This window comes from Mus caroli, unplaced genomic scaffold (genome assembly GCF_978045245.1).
Source record: "Mus caroli unplaced genomic scaffold, Mus_caroli_1 scaffold_10, whole genome shotgun sequence".
Lineage (NCBI taxonomy): Eukaryota > Metazoa > Chordata > Mammalia > Rodentia > Muridae > Mus > Mus caroli.
The window spans coordinates 22,784,594-22,810,711 of record NW_028227265.1 but is presented as its reverse complement, the minus strand read 5'-3'; the positions used below and the strand labels follow the sequence as shown (position 1 = coordinate 22,810,711).

Below are 26,118 nucleotides of genomic sequence, written 5' to 3'. Positions count from 1 at the left end.
TCAGGGAGACAGAGACACAGGGATCCCAAGGCTTCCTGACTAGCCAGTGAAGCCAGATTGGGGAGTTAGAGAGACTGAGAAAGACAACTGATATTTTGAATTCCAGCCTTCACACACACACATACACACACACACACACACACACACACACACACACACACGGTGCTCTCTAGATGCTAGGGTTACCTGATTCTGTGTGTGTGTGTGTTTTGTTGCTGTTTTTAAACTACCCCAGGGTGGCCTGACACTCATTATCTCCCTGCCTCTGCTTCCCAAATGCTCTGATACACTTGATTACATCATGTGGTTTAGAGAGAAAGAGGAAACTGAGAAAATTTCTATATGCCTGCTTCATTATCCACCTGAATCCCAGGTCTGTTATTAGTAATATGTTTTAATGTGGTGAAGAATGTTCACACAAGGTCATTAACCCAAGTCTGTGGCTTACATTAGGTCAGTCTTCCTGTGTACAGTTTGGGTAAATTAGATTGAAATTTTTTATTTCATTACTACTGTGTGCGGGTGTATGGTCACGTTGGCATGGGCACATACATGCCACCACCATATGCTTGTGAGGTCAGAAGACAATTTGCAGGAGTCGTTCTCCACCACGTGGGTTCTGTGGAAGGAGCTCATTTTGTTCTCTCCCACTGACCCACCTTGCCAACTATAGATGTTTTTCTTAAGGTTTGGGGTTAGAATCAATGTTCGGTGGCAGAACAGTTACATAGCATGTGCAAGGCCCTGGATTCGATCCTCAGCACTTCACGAATGACTCCCCCACAAAAAGAATATTTGATCTGCCTAACAGTCTTATAGTCGGCACCTCCAGTTTTTCCCTTCTTCACTGGCTGGAGTGGGCAGTATGTTCCACACAGAAGAAAGTATCATTTGTTTTCTTTGCTTGTTTCCCCCCCCCCTTCAAAAGGATCAGGCTCAAGTTCACTACAGAACACAGAGCACGATGTCCTGCTGCAGACTCTAAAATCTAACCTGTCTGCTTTGGAGGCCAAGTTTCTGAAGGATGCTCAGTGGAAGAAACTCAAAGCCCTAAGAGATGAAATTGCTGATAAGGCTGAATGGCCGCAGAGCTCGGAGGATATCACTTGGAGTTTCACCTCTCAAACCTTGTTGCTGCTGCTGTGTCTGAAGGAAATCATGACCCGCCTCGTAGCTGATTTCAATCCTGGCAAACCTAACCCCAGGACTCCAGAAGCTGCCCCTGCCCTCAGTCCGGATACACTCAGTGTCTCCCAACAGAAGACCTTCCAGTCTGTTCTACAGTTTGTAGTCACCTTGGGTGTCTGCCCCTACCTCATTCCTGGCGTGGGAGTCCCTCTGAGAGACAGGACTGAGTTTGGAGCTGTTGTTCAGGATGTTGTATGTCCGGAGGCTGCCCCCCATGCCACCCGGAGACTGTACATCTGCTGCAGGGTCCTTCTCGACCTGGCGCAGCATGCATCTCTAGGGAGCTTGATTTTTTGCCGCCATTTTGGGGATATTGCAGCAGGTCTGTGCCAGCTGGGATTCTGCCCAACCAAAAGAAAACCACCAGGACCTGTGGAAGAGGTAAATAAATATATGGCGTGGGTGGGTGGAGGGAATATGAATGCTGGAGTGTATTTTTGTGTTAGGTTCCGAAAGGCATCCCTTAGTTCTTTAACAGTGAGCTGATTGAGGGCTGGTGAGATGGCTCAGCAGTTAAGAGTACTGACTGCTCTTCTGAAGGTCCTGAGTTCAAATCCCAGCAACCACATGGTGGCTCGAGACCATCTGTACAGCTACAGTGTACTCATATACATAAAATAAATAAATAACTCTTTAAAAAAAAGAAATGAGCTGATTGAAAAATAATATAATTTCTGTTTAATGCCAAGCACACCCAGAGTTGTAACCTGTAATCTTTTGGGAGAAGGGGTATGGAGGCTTAGGCTATTTCTTGGAACATCTATTCTCCCTGCCCCCTCATTTGTTTTTGTTTTGTTTTATCGAGACAGGGTTTCTCTGTGTAGCTGTGGTTATCCTGGAACTCAATCTATAGACTAGGCTGGTCTTGAACTCATAGAGATCCGCCTGTCTCTGCCTCCTAAGTGCTGGGATCAAAGGTGTGCACCACCCGACTTGTTTCCGTTTTTATGTAACTTATTTTTTTATTTATGTGTATGATGTGACTCTGTGAGTGTATATGCCTATGTGTGCAGATGGCCTTGGATCCTGTAGGAACTGGAATTATAGGTCACTGGGTATGGGTGCTGGAAACCACATTTAGGCTCTCTAGAGAAGAGCAGCAAGAGCTCTTTATTGTTGTCTCTCCAGTCCTTTATAAAGTGAATATAATAATATAAGCCTTAGAAGATGGTCGACAGGATAATGATGAAGTGTTTTAAGTTCCTAAACCAGTTCCCCCAGTGCTAATTCAGAAAACCGTTAGAGTCGTGCCTTCTTTCTCAGGCTGCCAGTGAGGTAAAGGGTGAGACACTCAGTCCCTGGCTTATTGTATTGGATGTTGGGGAGGGGTGTCTATGCTCATACCACCTGAATGCACTGGATCTTATGTGCTAGTTGGAGGCTAAGCAGGGTTGCGCCTGGTTAGTACTTGGATGAGGGGTACTGGAGGAACGAGCCTATTCCTTGCTGTCACTCAGTCAGTGCGCAGTTGAGTAGCAGTTGGTATCTGGAGCACAGAATTTGTGTGGAGGGTACAGGAGCGTGAGACATTGTCCTAGTTAGCTACAGCTGACAACTTGAAGCAGCCCACTGTCATTTAAAGATGTCTCAACTCAAGGGTTGCCCAGGTAAGCTTGGCCCCTGGTGACATCTGTGGGGGAGGGATTATCGTCATTTATAGTTGATGTGGGAGGGCCTGCCCCACCCGCTGTGGGTTGTACCATCCCTGGGCAGGTGGTCCCAAAAGCTAGCGGAGCAGAGATAGCTAGGAAATACAGTCCTCTATGGTTTCTGCTTTAGTTCTTGCTTGAGCTCCTGCCCTGACCTCCCTCAATAATGGACGGTGACCTGGAAGTGTAAGCCAGATAAACCCCTTTCTCCTCAGCTTGTTTTTGGTCAGTGTTTTGTCCTAGTAATAGAAAGCAAACCAGAATAGACATATTCTTTCTCTTCATATAACTCAAGCTCACACAATAATTGAGGAGTTAAGATTTATAAATGGGACCCCATTGTGGGCCAGGCTCAAAAGGTAGCCAGAGAAGCTGCTATTAAAATAGAAATGGCGCCGGGCGTGGTGGCGCACGCCTTTAATCCCAGCACTCGGGAGGCAGAGGCAGGCGGATTTCTGAGTTCGAGGCCAGCCTGGTCTACAAAGTGAGCTCCAGGACAGCCAGAGCTATAAAGAGAAACCCTGTCTCGAAAAACCAAAAAAAAAAAAAAAAAAAAAAAAAAAAAAATAGAAATGGGTCAGGAGTCATCAGCGCTGGGTCACTCCTCCCTGCTCACTGCCCACCCTTGTTCTTACTCCTTTGTGTTCCTTAAAGTAACCCTCCTCCTCCTCCTCCTTCTTCTTCTTCTTGATAGGGTTTCTCTGTGTAGCCCTGGCTGTCCTGGAACTCACTCTGTAGACCAGGCTGGCCTCAAACTCAGAAATCTGCCTGCCTCCACCTCCCAAGGGCTGGGATCAAAGGCGTGCACTGCCTGGCCTTTAAAATCCTTCTGTTTATTCTTTTTGTATTCTCTGTCCCACCATGTGCTGGCCAGTTTAATTCCTCTTGACACAAGCTAGAGTCATCCGAGAGGGAACCTCAGTTGAGCAAATGCCTCTATAAGATCAGGCAGTAGGCCAGCCTGAGAGCATTTTCTTTCTTTTTTTTTTTTTTTTTTTTTTTTGGTTTTTCGAGACAGAGTTTCTCTATAAAGCCCTGGATGTCCTGGAACTCACTCTGTAGACCAGACTGGCCTCGAACTCAGAAATCCTCCTGCCTCTGCCTCCCAAGTGCTGGGATTAAAGGCCACCACACCTGGCCAGAGCATTTTCTTAACTAGTGAATGACAGGGGAAGGCCCAGCCCATGGTGGATAGTGTCATGCCTATGCTGGTGGTCCTGGGTCCTGTAAGAAAGCTGGCTGAGCAAGCCATGAGGAGCAAACCAGTAAGCAGTTCCTGGTCTCTGCATCTGCTGCTGCCTCCAGGTTCCTACTCTGCTTTAGTTCCTGCCCGACTTCCCTGATGATGAACAGTGATGTGGAAATGTAAGCAAAGTAAACCCTTTCCCCCACAACTTACTTCTGGCCATGGTGCTTCATCACAGCATAGTAACCCTAATGTGACCAAGCAGTGTCACTAAACGTGTTCAGAATAGAGCATCTGCTCTTTGCTTCCGGGCAGTGTGTCCTGGCGAAACCAACAGTGCTCGTAGCTTGAGGTCTTGTGATTGCCTTTGAGGTCCTGCAGTGTCCCAAGGGTCTCAGAAAAGAGACAAACATAGAGAAAACAGACAAAACATACAGAAAGAACCCAAGTATGAAGGCTGGCTTAGGAGTTGACAGGACACCCCATGACTGTACATTGTGAAGCTACTCTACATAGCACCCACATCTCAGTGTGCGACAGGGTAGGTAATTAATGGACAGGACCCTGAATGTGTGCCGTAATCACTTAAGGTTATGGTACTGTTGGATGTTAAGAGTACCCAAAGTAGCTGGGCGTGGTGGTGCACGCCTTTAATCCCAGCACTTGGGAGGCAGAGGCAGGTGGATTTCTGAGTTCGAGGCCAGCCTAGTCTACAGAGTGAGTTCCAGGACAGCCAGGGCTGCACAGAGAAACCCTGTCTCGAAAAACCAAAAAAAAAAAAAAAGAAAGAAAAAAGAAAAAGAATACCCAAAGTAACTTGCATCCCTCTTTGAGAGTCAAGTTCTGAATTCATGAAAAAACAAACAAACAAACAAACAAACAACAAAAAATAAAAAAAAAAACATCATCAGAGCAAGAGATGAAAAGTCAAAATATGGGGGTGACAGGGTAGGTGGGTAATGGCTCAGTGGGTAAAGATGTTTACCATGCACCCCTGGTGACCTGAGTTTAATCCCCAGAGCCCACATAAATGTACAGTTCCACAGTGAAGTAAAAACATCACCACTGTTGCTCATAAAGACAAAGGTGGAGGGGGCTGCAGAGATGGCTCAGTGGTTAAGAGCACTGGCTGCTCTTCCAGAGGTTCTGAGTTCAATTCCCAGTAACCACATGGTGGCTCACAACCATCTGTAATGAGATCTGGTGCCCTCTTATGGTGTGCAGGCATATATGGAGGCAGGACACTGTACATAATACATAAATAAATTAATTTAAAAACAAAGGACAAAGGTGGAGAAGAGATCTCTTAAATAAAGATGGAGCTCTCCCAGTGCACTCTAGTCAGAGATACTTACTGCTCATCCCTGGAAAACTGTGGTGCCCGCTGTCTCCCCCACAGCAGGGGATCCACCTCTGCCCTGTGTCACTCCCACGGAGAGAAGAGGAGCATCCGAGCGAGCGGCACTCACTCACTGGACAGTGAGCGGGTGTATCCCACCATCATCAGCAAGGAAATCACAGCTCCTGCCCAGAATGGAGGAGCGAGGGATGGAGGGAGGGCCATGAGAAGGAAATAAGAGGAAGCCTTCCTCCTCTCCACCCTCAAGCTGTGCTAAAACATTGCCTTGCATTCTCTGTTTGGTCTGTATTCCATGGAAGTCAAATGCGCATTTCTTTTAGGTTTTAACAGAAGAGGAAAGAACCCTATCGAGGCGGGCCTTGCGAGACATCTTGGATCAAGTCTATCAACCATTGGCTGTCCGGGAATTACTTACCCTCCAGGGAGGACCACCCCAGGTACTCAGGCCTCGGGACCTGGTGGGTGAGTTGCTGTGTGGTGCTATCTCCTTTGTCCGGAGACTTAGCTGGCTTTAGTTTCCCATAAAATCATCTAGTTGAACCTTGCTGCTGCTGCTGCTCTTCCTCTTCTCCTTCCTCGTCCTCTTCTTCATCTCCCTCCTCTTCCTCCTCCTCCTTTTTCTAGTAGTGATAATAGTAGTAGTAGTAGTAGCAGCAGCAGCAGCAGCAGCAGTAGTATTTTGTAGATAAGGTTTCACTATGTAGCCCTGATTGGCCTGGAACTCTCACAAAGATGTGCCTGTCTTTTCTTCCCAAGTGCTAGGATTAAAGGCATGTACCACCGCACATAGCCTGTATGTACACTTTGTTTCATTGGTGTTTATCTTTTTGCCATGTTTGTGTCTGTACCACTGTGTCTAGTGTCAAAGAGTCCAGCCGGGCGTGGCGGCGCACGCCTTTAATCCTAGCACTCGGGAGGCAGAGGCAGGCGGATTTGTGAGTTCGAGGCCAGCCTGGTCTACAAAGTGAGTTCCAGGACAGCTAGGGCTACACAGAGAAACCCTGTCTCGCAAAGAAAAAAAAAAAAGAGAGAGTCCAGAGGTGTGGGTTGGATCTCGTGGACTTAAACTGGTGAAGGGTGGTTGTAAACCTCCATGTTGGTGCTAGGAATTGAACCTGGGTCCTTTGGAAGAGTGGATAGTTCTCTGAAGTGCTGAGCCATCTCTCCAGACCCCTACAGGCTAGTTTTGAATTTCGATTGCTTCTGTCTCCTAAGTGTGGAGATTGCAGGTATAAGCTACTATACCCTACTCTTAGTTTATTAGACCATCAAGTGGTATTTATAAAACAAAGTGACATTAAACTTCAGGGTAATTTAAGACTTTTTGTTAATGGGATGATGCATACTTTCTCAAGACTACAATCATTTTTTAAAGTCTTATGGCAATTTAATGTGAATATATACATACATACATGCACACACACACACACAGACACCCACACACACATACACATACAGAGACACACATACACACACACACATACACACAGACACATACACGCATAAACACACACAGACACACACAGTCATGTGTATTTTTGTTTTGTTTTTGAGACAGTCTTAAGTAGCCCAGGCTAGTTTTGCATCTGTGGTCCTGCTGCCTTCTAGCTCCTGAGTGCTGGAATTCTAGGTGTGTATATTATGTATGTCCCCATAAAACGACATAAGCATCCATATATTTGCATTTCTATAATTTTTAAAAAGATTTTATTTGATGGGTGTGAATGTTTTGCCTGCATGTGCACCATGTCTTTCTTAGTGTCTGCAGAGGTCAGAAAAGGGGCTTGGGTATCCTGAAACTGGAATTGTAGATGTTTTGAGCCACCTTGCATATGTTTGGAATTGAACTCAGGACCTCTGCTAAGAGCAGCTAATGCGCTTATGCCGTCTAACTACCTCTTCAGTTCATATACTTGTTTTGAGACAAAGTCTCACTCTATAGTTCAGGCTGGCTACTCACTATGTAGCAGGGGCTGTCCTTAAATTAGTGGCTCTCCTCTTGCTTCAGCTGCCTAAGTGCTAGGAGCCATTATGCCTGGCTTTGGATCTTTTTATTTGTGATGAACCCAAGAGATTGAACCCAGGTTCTTGTACATGCTAGGTAAACAGTCTGTGGTGGAGGTGGTGGCAGAGGTAGGGAACACTTTCAATCCTAGCATTCAAGAGGCAGAGGCAGCCTCTGAGTTTCAGGCCAGCCTGGTCTACAAAGAGAGTTCCAGGATAGACAGGGTTACATAGAGAGAAACACTGTCTCAAAACAAACAAGCAAACAAACAAAAAAAGAAACAAACAAACCCAAAACAAAGAAAGAAAGAAAGAACCCCCCCCAAATCCTAGTCTACCACTGAGTTACATTGTTAGCCTCTGTATTAATTTTTAAATTACATTTATTTGTTTTGTTGGAGGTAGGGTGTGTATGCCATATCATGCAGGCCATGGGGTGCTTGTGGAGGGAGGTCCTGCAGCAGCTAGCAGGAGTTGGGACTCCCTGTCTACCATGTGGGTGCTGGGGCTCCAACTCAGGGCATTAGGCTTGGTGGCGGGTGCTTTTACCTTCTAGCCATCCTTTTGGTCTTGAGTTTTTGTTTCTTAATTACAAAATTTGGCTATTGAACAATGTATTTTCTGGCAGAAGTATTTGGATACCTTATGCTTTGATTGGAATCATTTGAGCTCAAGAAATTTAAACCAGAGCTGTTACTATAGTTCTCAGCATCTTTGTTTAGAAAACATTCTAATATATATATTGTTGGCATTAAGATGGCTTACTTTTTCCTTAAGAGAGTTTTGATAACTTACCAGGCTGGTCTTGAGTTAGGCCTGTAGCCTAGACAAGCTTTGAATTTGGGAATCCATCTGTTTTAACTTTTAAAATAGCTAGGATTATAGGCCTGTATCATTAGGCCAGCTTAGTTTTTCTCTCAAAAATAATTATTGGAGAGACTGGGTGTGGTGGTGCACGCCTTTAATCCCACCACTTAGGAGGCAGAGGCAGGTGGATCTTTTGTGAGTAGGACTGTGGCTCAGTGGTAGGGGGCTTGCCTAGAACTCACAAGGCCCTGGGTTCACTTACTAGCACTTAAAGGAGAGAGTAGGGGAAACATTGTACATGTACCCGCCCCCCCCCTCTGTGTGGGGTGTGTGTGTGTTTGTGTGTGTGTGATCAAACATGGTCTTTGCACATATTAAATACATCATGTATCTCTGAGCTACCTCCCCAGCACAAAAATGAAAAACAGTGTCTTCAAACTGTATGTTGCATTGATGCTCAGTTTATCCTTTCCCCCTTGATTATCAGCCCTGTACAGATGTGAAGACACAGCTAAGGTGTCGGGCCCCAGCATGGCTCCGCCGTCTATGTGGACAGCTCCTCTCTGAAAGGTTGATGAGACCCAATGGCGTTCAGGCAGTAGTGCGGGGCATTCTGGAAGGAGCAGGTGGTAAGAAGTAACGTGTTTCTGTTACTCGGTTTCCCTTTGAGTTAGAGTCAGAGGTAAATTGCTGCCCTTTGCCTTGAAATTTCACTGAAAGCTGGCGGTAGAGCTCAGCCTAGTCCTCTTACCTGGCATCTCTGAGGCCCTGAGCTCAACCCCAGTAGAGCATTCTCAAAGGCATGCAGATGGCGGCTGCTCTAAAGATACTATGTTTCCAGGTCAGATGTGTTGGCACATGCTCTGACCTCTCAACTCAGGGCTCTCGAGAGTTAGAGGTTAAACTGGGCTACATTCTACTAATGAGAAACAGTCGCAAAACAGAACAACATGAAACAAGTAAAAGGACCAGAAGAGATGGCTTAGTGGTTAAAAGCACTGGCTGTTCTTGTCCAGAACCTGGGTTCAGTTCCCAACACGCTCATGGTGGGTGGTTCAAACCATCTGTTAACTCCAGTTCCAGAGGATCTTCTAGCCTTATCGGTGCATGTACATCATGCAAGCTAAACAATTATACAAATGATAGAAAATAAATAAATCTTTGAGAAATGAACTTTAGTTCATATTTCCTTCTGCCTAAACTTTAAAGAAAAATGCTTCTTAGGGCTACTAGCAATGAATCCTTCTTTTCTCTATGTAACCCTAAATGGAGCTCTTTATGGAGACCAGGCTGGTCTTAGTTTTGTGACATGTCTTACCACATCTGGCTTTCTTTCCCCTTTTAGAGACAGCTTCCCAAGCACTGGGATTGTAGGCATGCACCACCACACCCAGCTCAGAGTTTTATTTTTTTCGGGGGAAATTTTTTTGGTGGGAGGTAGAAGAGATTAAGAGAGGGTATGGGGAGGACTTTGATAAAACAACATTTTATATATTTATGAAATTAAAATAGAATAAATAAAATATAAAAAATAGTGTTTCCAGCAGAGAAAAAGAAACATTTCTTATCCCAAATTTTAAGGCAGCTCCATCACTTAGCACTTTTGTGAGGACTGTTGTGAGCCTTTGATGTCTCTTTCCATATGACAGCGGGGGCGGCTGGTGGGAGCGATGCTGAGGCCACAGCTGCGGACTGGAGGAAGTGTGACTTGATCGCAAAGATCCTGGCCTCTTGTCCCCAGCAGTCCCTTTCCCCAGAGAGCTACTACAAGGACATCTGCCCGCAGGTAAGTCATCTTGTTACTGCTGATCCATCAAGTGTGTCTGCTCCTTCACACACAGGGCAGCGAACGCTCCGAGACTGAAGCACAAGCAATGGAGTTTCTCATTTCACTATTTAGTGGGTGGCTCTTTTCTATTGTTTGAGACAGGGCAGCCGTAGGCTAAGACTGGCTCAGAACTTGATGCACTACAGCCCAGGTTGGGAGTGATGCTCCTGCTGTAGCGTCCCTAGTGCTGGGGTTACTGGTGGAAGCCGCTGTGCCTGGTGGGGCTGAACACCAGTCCCCCTACTTCCTCCTGCATGCACGTGCATGCATACGCGCACACCATCCTGTGTCCTGGAGCTAAGGGTATTTGCTGGTCAGTTGTCAACTAGACACAAACTAGAGTCACCTGAGAAGAAGAAGCCTCAGCTGAGGAACTGTCTCTCTCGGCCTGGCTTGTGTGCATCTGTGGGGCATTTTCTTACTAATGATTATTGTGGAAGTGATTGCTACTCTACAGCTCGCTGTGGGCAGTGCCACCCGTGGTCTGTATAAGAAGGCAAGCTGACAAGCCAGTCAGTAGCATTCCTCCTTCCTCCCTGATTTCTGTTTCAGTTCCTGCCTTGGCTTCCCATGAGGAAGGACTGTATAACCTGGAAACTATAATAAACCCTTTCCTTCCACAAGGTGCTCTGGGTCAGAGTGGCTTACCACTGTAACAGAAACCAAACTAGAACAAGGCAGTTGGGAGCTACCTGGTGTGGGTGCTCTGGTCCTCTGCAAGAGCAGTCAATGCTCTTGACTGCTGAGCCAGCTCTCCAGCCCCACGTCCTTCTTAATAAGTAAATAAAAACCTGTGGACGAATACAGCCTGATTGTTAGGTTTGAGAATGGCTCATCAGTGACTCATACTCAAACTCCCAGAGTTGAGGATGTTAAGGCAGGTAGATCTCTTGAGTTTGGACTGCACCGTTGGGGGAAAAGCCTCATCAAAATTTCATCTGGTTGTCTCTTTTTTCCATGTTTTTAATTTTTAAATTAAAATGAGCTAAGTGTTAAGTGAGTTAAATTAACTTGGTAACAATTTAAAAAGAAAAAAAAAAAAACTATACTGGAGGGTTGACTTAAGGCGTAAGAGTGATTGCTACTCTTTTAGAGGACTCAAGTTTGGTTACCAGCACCCATCTTAGGCAACTCACATAGCCCTGTAACTCTCGTTCCAGAGAATCTGACATTCTCTGTTAGCCCCCAAGGGCACGCACACACACACACACACACACACACACACTAAAAATAAATCTTGGCTAGGGATGCTGGCACACACTTATAATCCAAGGACTTGGGAGGAAGAGACAGATGGGTCTTTGAGTTTAAGTGGTATACATACATGTGTATCTCTGATCCTGGTAATCATAACAAGTTTCAGGCCAGCCAGAGTTATATAGTAAGACCCTGTCTCAAACTACCAGCTGCCTACGTCCCCCAAAGCAAAAAACAAAACTGCAAATTGCCACTGTTAACCACCACCAATAGCTTGTATGCTTTGATGTTTGGTTGTTAAATTAAAACAGTTCTGTCAACTCAGTATTCAGTAGTCTCTCAGTGACTTTATAATTTTGGCTTAAATAAATGCTTTGGGAGGCTGGCGAGAAGACGTAGCAGTTAAGAACACTGGTTGCTCTTCTCTAAGACCCAGGTTTAATTTCCTGCACCCACATAAGGACTCGCTCTCAGGAAGTCCAGTCTCAGAGCATCCATCACTCCTTACTCGCGTCTGTGGCAAGGCATGCATATGGTGCCCAGGCACACATGCATGGGAAACACCCATAACACACATGCATGGGAAATATCCATACACATTTTATCGTTTATTTCTGTTGTTGTTGTTGTTGTTATTTTGCTTTTTTGAGACAGGGTTTCTCTGTGCAGCTCTGGCTGTCCTGGCAATCACTCTGTAGACCAGGCTGGCTTCAAACTTGCAGAGATCCTCCTGCCTCTGCTCCTGAGTGCTGGGATTGAAGGAGTGCGTAACCCTGCTTGGTTCTCATACACATTTTAAAAAATTAAAAACTATAGTTTTCCCTCTTATTTACTATTACTTTTTCTTGTAGATTCTGGACTTATTCCACCTTCAAGATAAATTGACAGCACGGCAGTTTCAGAGAGTGGCCACTACCACCTTCGTAACTCTGTCCAGGGAACGCCCAGAACTGGCAGCAAAGTATTTGCTTCAGCCCATGTTAGCACCTCTGCAGCGCTGTTTGAGTACAGCAGGTAAGGGAGCAAGCTGCAGTGTGCCTCTTTACAGTTCAGACTTAAAGGGTTTTAAGTCTAGGGTCTTTCTATCCTCACTTTTCCCTCTCCCTCGTAGCTTTTTACTTGGAAAACTACTTCCCCCAAGTTCCAAGAAGAGAGCACTGAATCTCTCGGACACACTTCCCCGGTTACCAACTGTTCCCATTTTGGTCCCATTTGCTTCTCTCTGCACACATGAATGTAGTTTTTTCTGGAACGCTGAGAGTTGATTGTAGACGTGATGACACATCACTCCTAAATTCTTCAGCATAAATCCTCAAAGAAAGATGTCAGTTTCTGTCTTTTAAAAAAACTTTTAAAACAACCGTCCAAATTTCAAAAAGAACCAGCCAGATAGCTCAGTGGGAAAGGAAGGTGCTTGTGCCAAGCCTAAGGACTTGAGTTCAGTCCCCAGGACCCAGCTGGTAGAAGGCAGGAAGGAACTTCTGCAGGTTGTCCTCTGACCTCCTCACGTGGCTCGTGGCAGGCAGGTGAGCAGGTGCACGGGGTGCACATACAAACGAGTCAATGTAGTTTTAAGAATTAGAGAAAGTCCATAGCATTTTGCTTGCATGTATGTCGGTGCACCACATGCATGCAGTGCCTGAGAAGGCCAGAAGAGGGCATCAGATCCCAGGAATTGGCATTAGGAATGGTTGGTGGCCACGAAGTGATTGTTGGAACAACCTTGGTTCTCTTCGAGAGCAGCAAGTGTTCTTTTCCACTGAGCCTTGTCTCTAGCCCTGATTTTGGATTTTGGTGACAAGGTCATGCTATAGAGCAACAGAGCACAGAATGGCTTTGCGCTGAACTGTGTTGTCTCAGCCCCAGACGTACTGTCTTCCTCCTCGGCTTTGCAGTGCTAAGATAATAGGCATATGCCTCCATAAGCTGGCTATTTTAGTATTCTGTTAAAAAGACAAAAGCGCTCTGTCTTAGAACTCATTTTTCCTGAACAAGAGTAATATCAGTCGCGTCAGAGGTTCCGTGAATATCACATGTAAATGGCATGTCATACAGTGGTAACGCTCATCTTCTGGTTCTACCTGGACTATCTTACTAATAAAACTTTGCTTTATTAGTGTCTTCTATTCAGAAAAGTCATGAGTGGAGTTAATTTTATTTATTTTCAAAGAGATTCCAGAGAGTGCCATGGTGCCAGGAACTATTTTGGTGACTGAAGAGGAACTTAGTCGATGTGTTGAAGATGTGTTTAAGGTTAGTAATTCAAGTCGCTGATGTTGCTAGTTAATGTTCGTACTTGATGGCCTGGCCTTTTGTTTTTGGAGGCTCTGGACTTTGAACACAGGCTTTCTGCTGGCAAGCACTGTACCACTGAACTGTATCTGTAGCTTTGCCTCGTAACCAGTACTTCCAGGATTTGAATGAACAGGGGCTAGATGGCTCAGCGGGTGAGAGCACATACCGCATAATGCCTTTACAGAGGACCTGAGTCCATTCCCAGCACCCACATCAGGTGCCTCTCAACTGCCTCCCTCTAGTCCCGGGGGATCTCATGCCTCTGGGCTGCTCAGGCACCTGTACCTGCACATACCCACATATACAGGTGTGCACACAAATACACATAATTAAAGAAGGAAAGAAGACAGTGGGTCTGACTAGCTGGCCCTGGAGGTATACGCCTGTAATCCCTATGCTCAGGAGGTAGGGGTAGGAGGATCACTGTAAAGCCAAAGCCAGCCTGTTTGCTATAGTGAGTTCTAGCTTCTAGGGCTTCACAGTGAGATACTGGCTGTCACCATCTCCTTTCCCTTCCCTACTGCTATGTCTCTATTTATTTATTTAAAAAAGATAACCTGTTATGCTTCATCAGTGGACAGAGGTTTGGTTAGTTTCTGAATGGCAACATTTAGCTACTTATTTCTGTAAACGGGAAAGGAAGAAGGAAGCTGTAGTCACTGGAAGCTGAGACTGTGGTGACCGCCATACACTGCTCAGTTTTGTACCTTTTTACTGTTAAATTCTCTTGTATGATATACCACATTTTTGCTTGTTAGTTGGTAAACATTTGGATGTATAGTAAATTTTTTCTTTTAACAGCTTTACTGACATATGCATACAGTTTGTACATTCAGAAATATAAGTAGCAGTCAATGGCTTTAAACTCATAGATTTGTACCTGCATCATCATCATCATTAATATTAGAGCGTTTCATTGCCTCAGAGAAACTCCCAGAACTGCTTAGCTCTCACTCCTGAACCCCTGCATCACTATTTCCCAATCCTCTGGGCCTGGAGAGGGAACTGTTTGCCTGTATTCTGCCTCTAGATTCACCTGTTCTAGACATTGCCTGTAAATCAGGTGTACAGTCTGAACTTTGTGACTGGCTCTTTTCATTTGGTATGTTTTAATGTCATTCTATATCATATCATAGCATGGATCGTTCTGATTACCGAATAATTCTCGATTGTATGAGTAGGCCACATTTTTGCTTATCCACTCCTCAGCTTTTATGACTAGTGCTGCTTTGGACAGTTCATGTACACATTTCCGTACGTGCTGTGGTTAGGCTGTGGTTTGAGAGGATCCCCCAGGGTTTCCTGTGGTGGAAGCTTTCTCTTTAGTGTGGCAATATTTGGGAGGTGTTATGGAATCCTTAAGAGATTGTGCCTAGAGCCAGGCAGTGGTGGCACACACCTTTAATCCTAGCACTTGGGAGGCAGAGGCAGGTAGATCTCAGAGTTCGAGGCCAGCCTGGTCTACAGAGTGAGCTTCAGGACAGCCAGGGCTGCACAGAGAAACCCTGTCTCGAAAAACCTAAAAAAAGAGATTGTGCCTAAGTTTGAGTGGTGGCACATGTTTATACCCTAGCATCTGGGAAGCTGACGCAGGAGGATTAGAAGTTCAAAGTCATCCTCAGCTATGTAGTGAGTTAGAGGCCAGCCCGGGTACATGGGACCCTATTTTAAGAGATAGAGAGGGAGGGAACACACACACACACACACACATATATACACACACACACACTCGCACATATACACACACACACACGCACACACGAGAGAGAGAGAGAGAGAGAGAGAGAGAGAGAGAGAGAGAGAGAGAGAGAGAGAGAGAGAAAGCTTGAACGTAATGAAAGGCAGATGGGTAAACTGAGACACTGCTCTCAGAAGGCATTGATGGAGTTCTGTGGAACCCTGGCTAGCTCTTAGAGAGGGTTGTTAGGAAAGAATAGGCTGTGCCCTCCCTGGTGATCTCCCGGTCACATGCCCTCTGTTGTTCCACTATGTGCCTTACCCCATGTGATGAATGGAGCTCTGCCCACTTCTCCTTGGGTCCAGCACAATGCTGTTGGGACCTTCAGTTTCCAAAAGTGATTGCTCAGAACAAAACAAGACCAGAGAGAGGGCTCAGCTGTTAAGAGCACTGCCTGCTCTTCCAAGGGACCTGGCTTCGATTTCCAGCATCCACAAGGTGGTTCATGACCATCTGTAACTCTATTTCAGTGGGATCTCAACCTACAGTCACAGTCCCTTTGGGGTTGAACTACCTGAGACCCTTGGAAAATACAGGCACTTACATTATGTTTCATAACAGTGGAAAAATTATAGTTATGAAGTAGCAACAAAAATAATTTTATGCTTGGGAGTCACACAACATAGGAACTGTATGAAAGGGTGGCGGCATCAGGGAGTCAGACGGCTCTAATGCCAGGAAAGCCAGTGCCTTCTCTGGGTTACCTCAGGCACCTGGCGTGTACATGGTGCACAGTTAACAAAATGCAAGCAAAACATGCATATATGTAAAATAATCTTTTTAAAAGTTAAAAAAAAATCTAAACAACCACCTCCAAACTCCTGGGCTGAATGTTACAGTTCATGCCTATGACCCCAGCATTTGGGAGGCAGATTCTGAGTTTGAGAGTAGACTGGTGTACGTAACGAGTCCAAGGACAGCAAGGCTGCATATTGAGACCCTGTCTCAAAAAATAAACAATAGCTAGGTGCTGGCAGTGCATTCCTTTAATCTTAGCATCTAGGGTCAGAGGCAGGTGGACCTCTGTGAGTTTGAGGCTAGCCTGGTCTACAGAGTTTGTTCCAGGTCAGCCAGGGTACACAGTGAACCCTTGTCTTGTAGAAAACAAGAAACTCTGTAAACCTTACCCAGTCATGTGCATTTCATTATAGTATCATGGTTTCTGTTCTCCTGGATAAGTCCTAGGGACAGGAGGGACTGCTGGGTCTCTGGTTACTCTGAGGGAACTGTCAGACTGCTTTACCCTTCTCCTAGCAGGCTGTGAGGGCAGAGGGAATGTTTATTTTGATGTTTTAATTTTTAATTTATTTTTTTGTTTTGTTTTGTTTTTAAGATTTATTTTGTTATGTGTAAGTACACTGTAGCTGTCTTCAGACACTCAAGAAGAGGGCGTCAGATCTTGTTACAGATGGTTGTGAGCCACCATGTGTTTGCTGGGATTTGAACTCAGGACCTCTGGAAGAGCAGTCAGTGCTCTTAACCACTGAGCCATCTCATCAGCCCCTAATTTTTATTTTTTGAGACAGGGTCTGATTGTGTAGCCCTTGCTGTGCTGGAATTCACAATGTAGACCAGGCTGGTCCTGAACTCACAGCGATCTGCCTGTCTCTGGCCCCTGAGTGCTGGGATTAAAGGCATGTGCCACCACGTGTAGCCCCCAGAGAGTGAATCTGAAATCATTGTCTTTCATGTAAGTGGGTGAGTACGTTGGTCGTGTTTATAATTTTACATATGACACTAATAACTGTAGAGATAAGCTGCACGCTTAAAATTTTGAAAGTCAGCCAGGTAGTGGTACCTTACGTCTTTAATCCCCAAACTTGGGAAGCAGGGGCAGGTGGATCTCTGCGAGTTTGAAGCCAGCCTGGTCTGGGGAGCGAATTTCAGGATAGCCAGGGCTACACAAAGGAACCCTATGTCAACCTTCCTTGTGCCCCCCTCCCCTGGTCCCATATCCCTACCAAAAAACTTTCGAAAAATCAGCTGTGCATGGTGGCTCATGTCTTTAATCCCAGTACTTTTAGAAGCAGAGGCAGGCCAATCTCTGTGAGTTCAAAGCCAGCCTGGTCTACAGAGTGAGTGACAGTTCCCTCCCAGCCAGTGGCACACAGTGAGACTCTGCATCAAACCTCGCTTCCCCACCAGAAAGAGAAACAAACAACAGCAGCATTAAAGACCCTCTCTATGAGGAGAGTAAGTGCTGAGTGTGGCCTGCACTGTCGTGAAGGCACGGGGACACTGCAGACAGTTATCGCTCTCTGTGAGGACTTGGCAGCCCAGCTGCAGTTAGAAAACAGAGGAACTGTGTATGTTGGAGGAAAATGGTAAACACTGTGTGGAATTTAGCAACAAAGGCAGTGTAATCTTTATTAACATTCTGCTAATGCTAAATTATAGTGTACCGTTTACACGCAGGAAATGAGGAAGACATCTGGAAAGCGTGAGTTGATCCAGCCACTCGATGGGTAACAAGAGGCTGTTTAGTTTCCAAGAGGCGTCTGGGAACGTTTCCAGCTGTTTTCTCTCTCTTCCTTCTGTGAATGGATTTACTGAGATAAAAGCCACACAACACACAGTACACTCATTGAAAGTGGGCAGTTCAGGGTTGTGCAACCGTGATCATAGTATAATCGCAGGAAATCTTCTCCCGAAGGGAAGCCTCCCATCCTTACCCAGCATTCTTCACTCCAGCCCTAAGCAGCCGCTATTCCACTTCCTGTGTCTGTAGACTCTCCTACAGGAGGCCACACAGAATGTGGTCTTAGCAGGTCTTTCTCCCCCTGAGGCAGGATCTCCCCACTCGTAGTCCAGGCTAGCCTTGAATTATTATCTTCCCATGCTCTTATTCATCCTTTCCTTTCCTATTTTGTAATACGTTTTTACAGTGACTTTAATGTCTATCTTCTAATTTCTTTAAATTTTCTTTCTGTGTTTGGGCGTTTTGCATCTATCTGTGTACCTCATGCACACAGCACCCTCAGAGTGAGTAGAGGGCATTGCATCCCCTGAGTCTGCAATTGTGAATGCTTGTGGGAATTGAACTCAGGTCCCCCTGAGGAACAGTCAGTGCTGTAACCACTGGGCCTGCTCTCCAGCCTTCTTCTGGTGGGGTGAGAGCAGGTCAGTCTACTTATGAGGGAATCAACCTCCTTTTGGGGGGGATCAATGCTATTGATATTTCCCCTGAGATGAGGCAACAGTGTAGCCCTGGCTGTCCTGGAACTCACTCTGTAGACCAGGCTGGCCTCAAACTCGGAGATGTGATCTACCTGCCTCTCTGTGCTTCCCATGTGCTGGGATTAAAGGTGTGAGCCACCACCGCCGCCTAGCTTTGAGTGGTTTTGTTGTTGTTTCTGATTATGGGTTCTATCTTCTAGCTTCCTTGCATATCCACTAATTTCTATGCATTTTGAGATATTATTCACGTCATAAAATTCACTTGGTTTTGGTAGTGCTGAGGTTGTAACTCAGGCTCTCAGGCATACTAGCCATAAGCTGTGTCTGAGCGCCCAGTACTAAGTTTACCTGTATTTCTTAAAAGATTGCCCAGGTAACCTTGTGCCCTTCATCCTCCCGCTTCAGTCTTATTGGTGCTGTGCCACCACACCTGGTGAATATTTTGAGGGCCCTCTATAGGGCTCTGGCATGCACACCCAGAAAAGGCCAGAGACTGCATGCTAGAAATGCATCCTTTGAAAAGCATAAACTCTGCTTATAAAAGACTAAGCACTCAACTCGCTGCCTTTTTAATTTTGCTTTCATTCTCCTGTGGCACATCAGAATTGTGCGGTGGGAGTGAGGGGAAGGAAGATCTTTTGACATGTGCATCCTGCTCCATAGCAGAGAGAGAAAAAGCGCTTGATTATGATAGATAGCTCTGGAGGGTCAGATGGAGCGCTCTCAGTGGCCGTGTAGGCGCACACTTCATCCTGTAAATGATCCACATCCAGGAAGGACTAAGGGGCAACTCCAGTAACTGAGTTGAGTCACTCCCTAAAGAAGGTCTGGGACTGGGCCCCGCCCTAATGGACCCCAATGTACTTGCATTCTTTTGTCCTCCTGGCACAACTGATTTCATGTTTTCTTTGTCGAGGCGAGAACAGGCCCAGGTGTCTTGTTGGCCCCGGAAACTCATTGTGTTTTCCTATATGGTCGCGTCCTGCTCTGTAGCAGGCAGGCCAGTTCTCAGATGGGGGAAGGGGTTGTCCTGAAGTATTAGTCACAGCATTTGCCCAGGGCTTCTGAAGAGCAGAAGTGCAGTGTGGGAAAGGCTAGAAGATAGTTAATTCCTTTATTTTGTACTTTCTCATTTCCATTTTATCTCTGTTTCCAGATTTGGTGAATCTCGACTTTAATTATCCAGGTCATTTCCCATCCAGTGCAGTGGGTTTCTAATTACGGTTGCTTTGTCAGATTGCGAGTTTGACTCTTTCTGGATTTTTAATTAATCTTACAGAGAAAGTTGGAATTATAGAAACTTTGATGAGAAGAACCTTTAGAAAAAATTTAGAATAACTATTTTTAAAAAATATAGACTCTATAGTTGTTTCTTAGACTCGTTAGGGGATTGGCTTAAGAATTTCTAAAGTCTTAAAAATTTAAGGATGCTTAAGTCGCTCATGTCAAGGGTCAGAATTTGCAGATAACCTGGACATATCTTTCAGTATAAATTGTTGTTCCTTTGTTTGAGACACTCTTGGGTTGCCCAGGCTGGCCTTCAACTCAACTCAATATGTGTGTGTGTGTGTGTGTGTGTGTGTGTGTGTGTGTGTGTATGTATATGTATGTATATAGCTTACCTTGAATTTTTGATTCTCCAGCCTCTGCCTTTCGAGTGCTGGGATTGCAGGTGTCCACCACAGTGCCTGTTTTATGCCACACTAGGTCTGAACCCAAGGATTCATGCTTCCTTGGCAAGCTAGTCTTCAACTGAACAACATCCTCAGCCCCTGTTTGTTTGGTTTTTGTTTTTTGCATAGGGTCTTTAAGGCCCAGGCTGGCTTCAAGCTCACAATGTGGCTGAGGCTTGCATTGAAGTCTTGATCTTCCTGCTTTCACTTCCCAGATTTTTTTTGTTGTAGTTGTTGTTTGTTTTTGTTTATTTGTTGGGGGGGCAGGGTTTCTTTGTGTATCTCTGACTGTCCTGGAACTAGCCCTGTAGCCCCAGATCCACCTGTCTGCCTCCTGAGTACAAGGATTAAAGGTGTGTGCCCCTACCACTTGGCCCGATTCTATTTTTTAAGGGCTAATGACAGGGGAAATGTCTGTATTCAGTACATATGTACCTGCCACAGTGTTTTTGTCTGTCATTGAAACTACAGATGTCCATGAGTATGGAAAGCTGATTTCTTTCCTTCTTCTCTTCTTTTCCTTCCCTCCTCACTCCCCATCTCTCCCTCCCTCAGTTTTCATTCCCTCCTCACCTTCCTCTTCCTCCTGCCCTCTTTGGTGTTTTGAGACAGGGCCTTGTATGTAGTCCAAGCCGGCCTCTAACTCACCATTCTCCCACTTCAGTGGGCTGTATGTTTAGAGAAGTTTTAGTTTTACAGAGTTCCCTTATACCCCAGCCCTCAGCCTCTGCACTAGCCATGCTCCCTCCATGGTAGTACATGGTAGTACATGGTAGTTGATGAACTTACATTGACATATCAATTAACTACGTTAATCTATGGTTTAATCTATGGTACTTTTTTTTAGAGACAGGATTTCTCTGTGTAGAAATCCTGGTTGTCCTGGAATTCGCTCTGTAGATCAGGCTGGCCTAGAACTCAGAAATCCCCTTGCCTCTGCCTCCCAAGTGCTGGGATCAAAGGTGTGCGCCACCACTGCCCGGTTAAAAGTGACTTTTATTTTCCTGTAGTAATTGTTGTCTCTGAGGCTTGCTGCCCCCATCTGCTAACCTAGGCCTTGTCCTGGAAGCTTCTAGCCTCTGTGCAGTGTTTCCAACCTCTGAGGTTTACTGCTGAATAAACTCACCCTTTTTAGTTCTTTATCAACTCTGCCTGGTTCAGCTCAGCTGTTCTGGCTCAAACTCCTCTCAAGACTGATTGATTCAATCTAGTCCCTCCCTCCCCACCCCCCTCTCTCATTCTGTGCCTCTCCTGAATTGATCCCTCCCTCCCTCCCCAACCCCCTCTCTCATTCTGTGCCTCTCCTGAATTGCTCTGCTTGGCCTCATACTGACTTTGGCAATCTATTCTAATCTTCTGGTTTCTTCTTGTTCTCTGGCTCGTTCTGTCTTCACCTGTGTCTAGCTAGTTCTCTCTCTACCTGCCTGTGTACAGCTGTCCTGGTAAAGCTGCCTTCTCTCTCTCTCTCTCTCTCTCTCTCTCTCTCTCTCTCTCTCTCCACTGCCCCTTAAGTAGCTTCCTTTCTTCTCTCTCTTCTCATGAGACTTGGGTGTATCCTATTCTGTCAAATCTTTCTCTGATTCATTTTTTTTGTCTGCCACCCAATTAGACATCACTTTCTAACATGGGTGCTTCCTTCTACAAAGTAACTTTGGGATTAAAGGTGTGTGCTTAAAAAAAAAAACAAAAAAAAAACAAAGAAAACCCCCAAAAAACAACCCCCCCAAACCTAGAAATAGTTTTGTTTTGGGTTTTTTTTTTCCAGTAAATACCATAATCTCAGTGTGATCAAGTACCCCACAGCTCTAGTTTCCATGGATCTGACGTCTGCGTTTGACCTCTGCGGGTACTAGGCATGCACCTGGTACACAGACATGCATGCAGGAAAAGTGCTCATATACATAAAATAGATATATCTAAAAATAGTAAAGAAAGAAAATCCAGAAACTCGAACTTTTTTTCCAGAGCTCACAACTCTGGTAGAGAGTAACCTCTCCCTCCCCACCTCACCCCACTGCCACCCAGACCCCGAAGACCCCGAGTATGTGTATGTGTGTGTGTGTGTGTGTGTGTGTAAGTGTGACAAATTTAAGAAGTTTTACGGCTTTCTAGGGAGCCTCTTCCTAAAAGCAGACCTTTTTAGAAATGTCATGTGGTTGAGCTATGCGCATACATTTAGAGCAGAGGACCAGCAGCAGTACCCTGTGCTATGGAATTACAGATGTTGGGTTATCAGCTCTGACTCTGTGATAGTGCAAATGCTGGGCCCTCCCAACATATGTGGGTTCTGGCCTAGTCTCCTGGAGGACTCAGTGTGTGACTTTAGGTAACATTTGAGTTGTAGGGATGCAAAAGGTAACTTTTTTGTTTGAGAGTTGTTCCCATGTAGCCTAGGCTTGCCAGAAACTTGCTATGTAGCCAAGGCTGGCCTTAAACTTCTGATCCCTTTTCCTCCACTTCCCTAGTGCTGGTTTTATAAGCATATGCCACTATGCCCGGTGAAATAAGGTAACTTTTGGTGGGCTCATAGCATACTGCGGCACATAAGTGCTCAAAAACTGTCAGTTCCTTTTTGGCTCAAAGACACTCTTTTTAAAAAAGACTGTTTTAGGCAATATGTTCTGAGAGCTTGCACAGTGCAAAGTACTTGCTATATTAGGTAACAGTCTTGTTCTTTTTCTTCTCACATGTCTTAATTAAACTCAGCAAGTGCATTAGAAGTTCTGGAATACCACTATCAAAAGGATCCCTGTTCTGCAGTCCAGGGCAGCATTTGACTAGCTTAGTCTTTAACAGGTAAAATCAAGGTCCAGCCTGTTCTAGATGTCATTGTTTTATTCAGCCATCTTGATTCCATCTGATGTGAGTAGCCCCATCATGATTGTATTAAAATAAATTCATACATTAAGAATGACAGTTTCATTTACTATAGTATCAAAAGTAATTTTAATAGCATAAAACTAAATTTGCATTGTATACTGCTGTGCATTTGATTTAAAACATTAACTGTCATAATCGACCCTTTTAATAGCAGCTATATGATAAGCTGAGATGGGGGCTGGAGAGAGGGCTCAGCAGCTAAGAGCACTGGCTGCTCTTCCAGAGAACCTGGGTTCAATTCCCACAATTGCTTGTAATTTCAGTTTCAGGGATCAAGACCCACCTCTGACTTCCTCAGGCACGGGCACATTTGTGGTGAGCATACATATGTGCATCCAGGCAAACATACACGTAAAGTGAAAATCAAAAATTAAAAAAAACAAAACAAAAAACAAAACAACCCAAAGGTTTAAATGTCTTGAGAACTGGGAGTATAATTCAATGGTAGATTATTTGCCTAGCACACAAGAAACTCTGAGTTGGTCCCCAGCACTACATCAAAACTAATATCATTTTCATGATAGTATGGGCTAGACTCCCAGTATTTAGGAAGCAGAGGCAGGAGGGTTACTGTGAATTTAAGGTCATCCTTGACTACCTAGTGAGTATTAGCTCAGTGGAGGCTACATGGTAAGAACCTGTTTCAAAAATACCAAAGTATGCAGCTAGAGAGATGGCTTAGTGGTTAAGAGTAATACTGCTCTTCCAAAGAACTGAAGTTAGGGTCCCTGTACCCATAGCTGGTGGCTCAAGACTTCATGGGATTCCAGCTGCAGGGGATTTCATCCCCTTTTCTAGCTTCCACGCACATACGGCGCACAGACACATTTGCATACACATAAAAAATCCCTAGGTAAATCCCAAACAAACAAGCAAACAACCTTCCAAAGGTTCAGACATCACGGCACAGGCCTCTAATCCCAGCACTGCATAGTCAGAAGCAGGCCCATCTCTGTGAGTTCAAGGACAGTCTGCTTTACATAATGAAAGCCTGTCTCAAAAATAAAAAAGTCTTATCCATGTTTATTCATACACATAACATACATATATAATCATATGTATGATTTTGAGCAACCTCATAGGTGGCAGAATCAAAATTCACACCCAAGTTTCCTATCCCCTGATTCCCTAGTTAGTTCTCAGTAGCTATAGTGGTCTCTGGGGCTGTACTCTAGACTAGTTGTAAGACTGGAGAATGGCTTAGCAGTTCAGAATCTGTACTGCAATGGCAGAAGGCCAGGGTCAGATTCCCAGCACCCATGTCGGGTGGCTCATCACTGCCTGTAACCCCAGCTCCAGGGGGATTCAGCCGCTCTGGCTCCCATGGGTACCTGCAGCGCCACTCAGACACAATTATGAGGAGAAGACTGTAGTGACAGTCTCTGAAATGAGGGATGGAGCTCGGGACGATGCCTTTCTGTTTTGTCTTCTCTGAAACAGAAACACATGATTCTTTTACCAGCTTTTTTCTTTGTAATTTAAGTTTTTTGCAAATCCTACTGGAGATCCTCTAGCAGCCAGAAATATAAATTGATCAATATAAAATTTAGCCTTATGTTCAGATTTTTCTTCTGTAGCTGAGGTCCTATAATCCTGTTAAGTTAGTACTCAGCGAGTAGTCTAGCTACAAGTCTGATAAAGAGAGGGCTGGGGAGTGTGGCCAAGTTGCTGGGATGCTTGCCTAGGAGGTGTGAAGCTATGAATTTCATCTCCAACGTAGCACGTATGCATGTGATGGCCCATCCCCAGTCCCAGGACTGGAGAGGGTGACTCAGGAGGATTAGAAAGTTCATAGTAAGTGAGTGAACACATGGATAACAAAACAAAAATAGCCTGGCATAGTTGTAAACGCCTTTAATCCTAGCACTCGAGAGGCAGAGGCAAATGGATCTCTGAGTTTGAGGCCAGCCTGGTCTACACAGTGAGTTCCAGGACAGCCAGGGCTAATATAATAAGACCCTGTCTCAAAAAAAAAAAAAAAAGTTCATAATGAGCTAGAGGTTAGTCTGGACTACATGAGCCCCTACCCATCAAAACAAAAAAAGATACAGGCTATTTTAACTTCTCCACATAAGTAGATTGTTGTGAAAATAAAAGCCAGACTCTTTTGACCACTATGTCTTTTCTCTAGTCCTTCTCAGGAATGTGTGCCAGGACCTACTGCGTGTGGGTGCTTTGCCAGGTTGATACAGACATGGCCGAGGGCCAGTCTGTCCTCAGGGACCTCCCAGTGAAGCAGAGAGTGGCAGTAGTGTTCAGTGTGTACCTACTGAACAATGCCCAGAAATGTGGGTCTATCCCCTGTTGTACCACAGCTCTCTGAACCTACATAAAGACGTGAAGGCCTGTAGAACTTAACATAGACACCTTTGAAAGCTGAGGTGCATTCTCAGACATGTGGAAATCTCCTGAAAGGGACAAAGGAATCCCAGACTGCCTTCAGGGTCACCTGCACAACTCTATTGTCAGTGTAGCCTGCTTTGAGCCATAACAGTTTCCACAGCTCCCTTCTGGTCTGTATGTTATACCCTGCAACCCTCTGACTAGAAAGCCACAGCCCCGTTCCTTCACCCTCGGAAAGCATTTCCTGAAGCAGAGTTGAAACTGGCCTTCAGAGACTGCTCCCTTGCCTGCTTCAGCGTTAACATCCCTTCGCATTTCATTAATGATCTTTACTTCTGTAAACACTCCCAGGAAGCAGGAACATTTTCAGCCAAATAGGGTTTTATTTTTGAGTACCAGGACTGATAGAACAGAAAACAGAAATTTGTTACACTTTAATCAAGTTGAAAGTTTAGATGTTTCAATAAACATTTAAAACAGTAAAGTATAAAATAGGTTCATAAAACCAAGAAAATATGAGCTCGGGCTTTAATTTTTAAAAAAAATTTAAAAAATTTTTATGTGTTTGAATATTTTGCCAGCATGTAGGAAGGTGAAGCCATTGCCCGTGGAGGCCAGAAGAGGTCTTTGGATCTCACGGACCTGGAGTTACACATAGGTGCGACTCACCATGTGGGTGCTGGGAACAGAACCATGCTTTGCTAGAGCAGCCGGCGCTCCTGATTGCTGAGCCATCTCTCCAGGCCTGAGCTGGCTCACTTTAACATGTACTGCTGGGGGCCGGCAAGATGGC

General features: G+C 45.1%; 1 protein-coding gene across 2 annotated transcripts in view; it reads left to right on the top strand.

Moving 5' to 3' along the window:
- The window catches only part of Tango6 (transport and golgi organization 6 homolog), a 176,682-nt gene that overhangs the window by 5,519 nt on the left and 145,045 nt on the right, over positions 1–26,118 (top strand). For both annotated transcript variants that reach the window (XM_085843607.1, XM_021169882.2), the window contains exons 2-7: positions 929–1,569; positions 5,704–5,820; positions 8,682–8,823; positions 9,844–9,980; positions 12,071–12,233; positions 13,390–13,472. In XM_085843607.1, the coding sequence (XP_085699733.1) occupies positions 929–1,569; positions 5,704–5,820; positions 8,682–8,823; positions 9,844–9,980; positions 12,071–12,233; positions 13,390–13,472 (1,283 nt within the window). The remainder of the gene's footprint in view (positions 1–928; positions 1,570–5,703; positions 5,821–8,681; positions 8,824–9,843; positions 9,981–12,070; positions 12,234–13,389; positions 13,473–26,118) is intronic.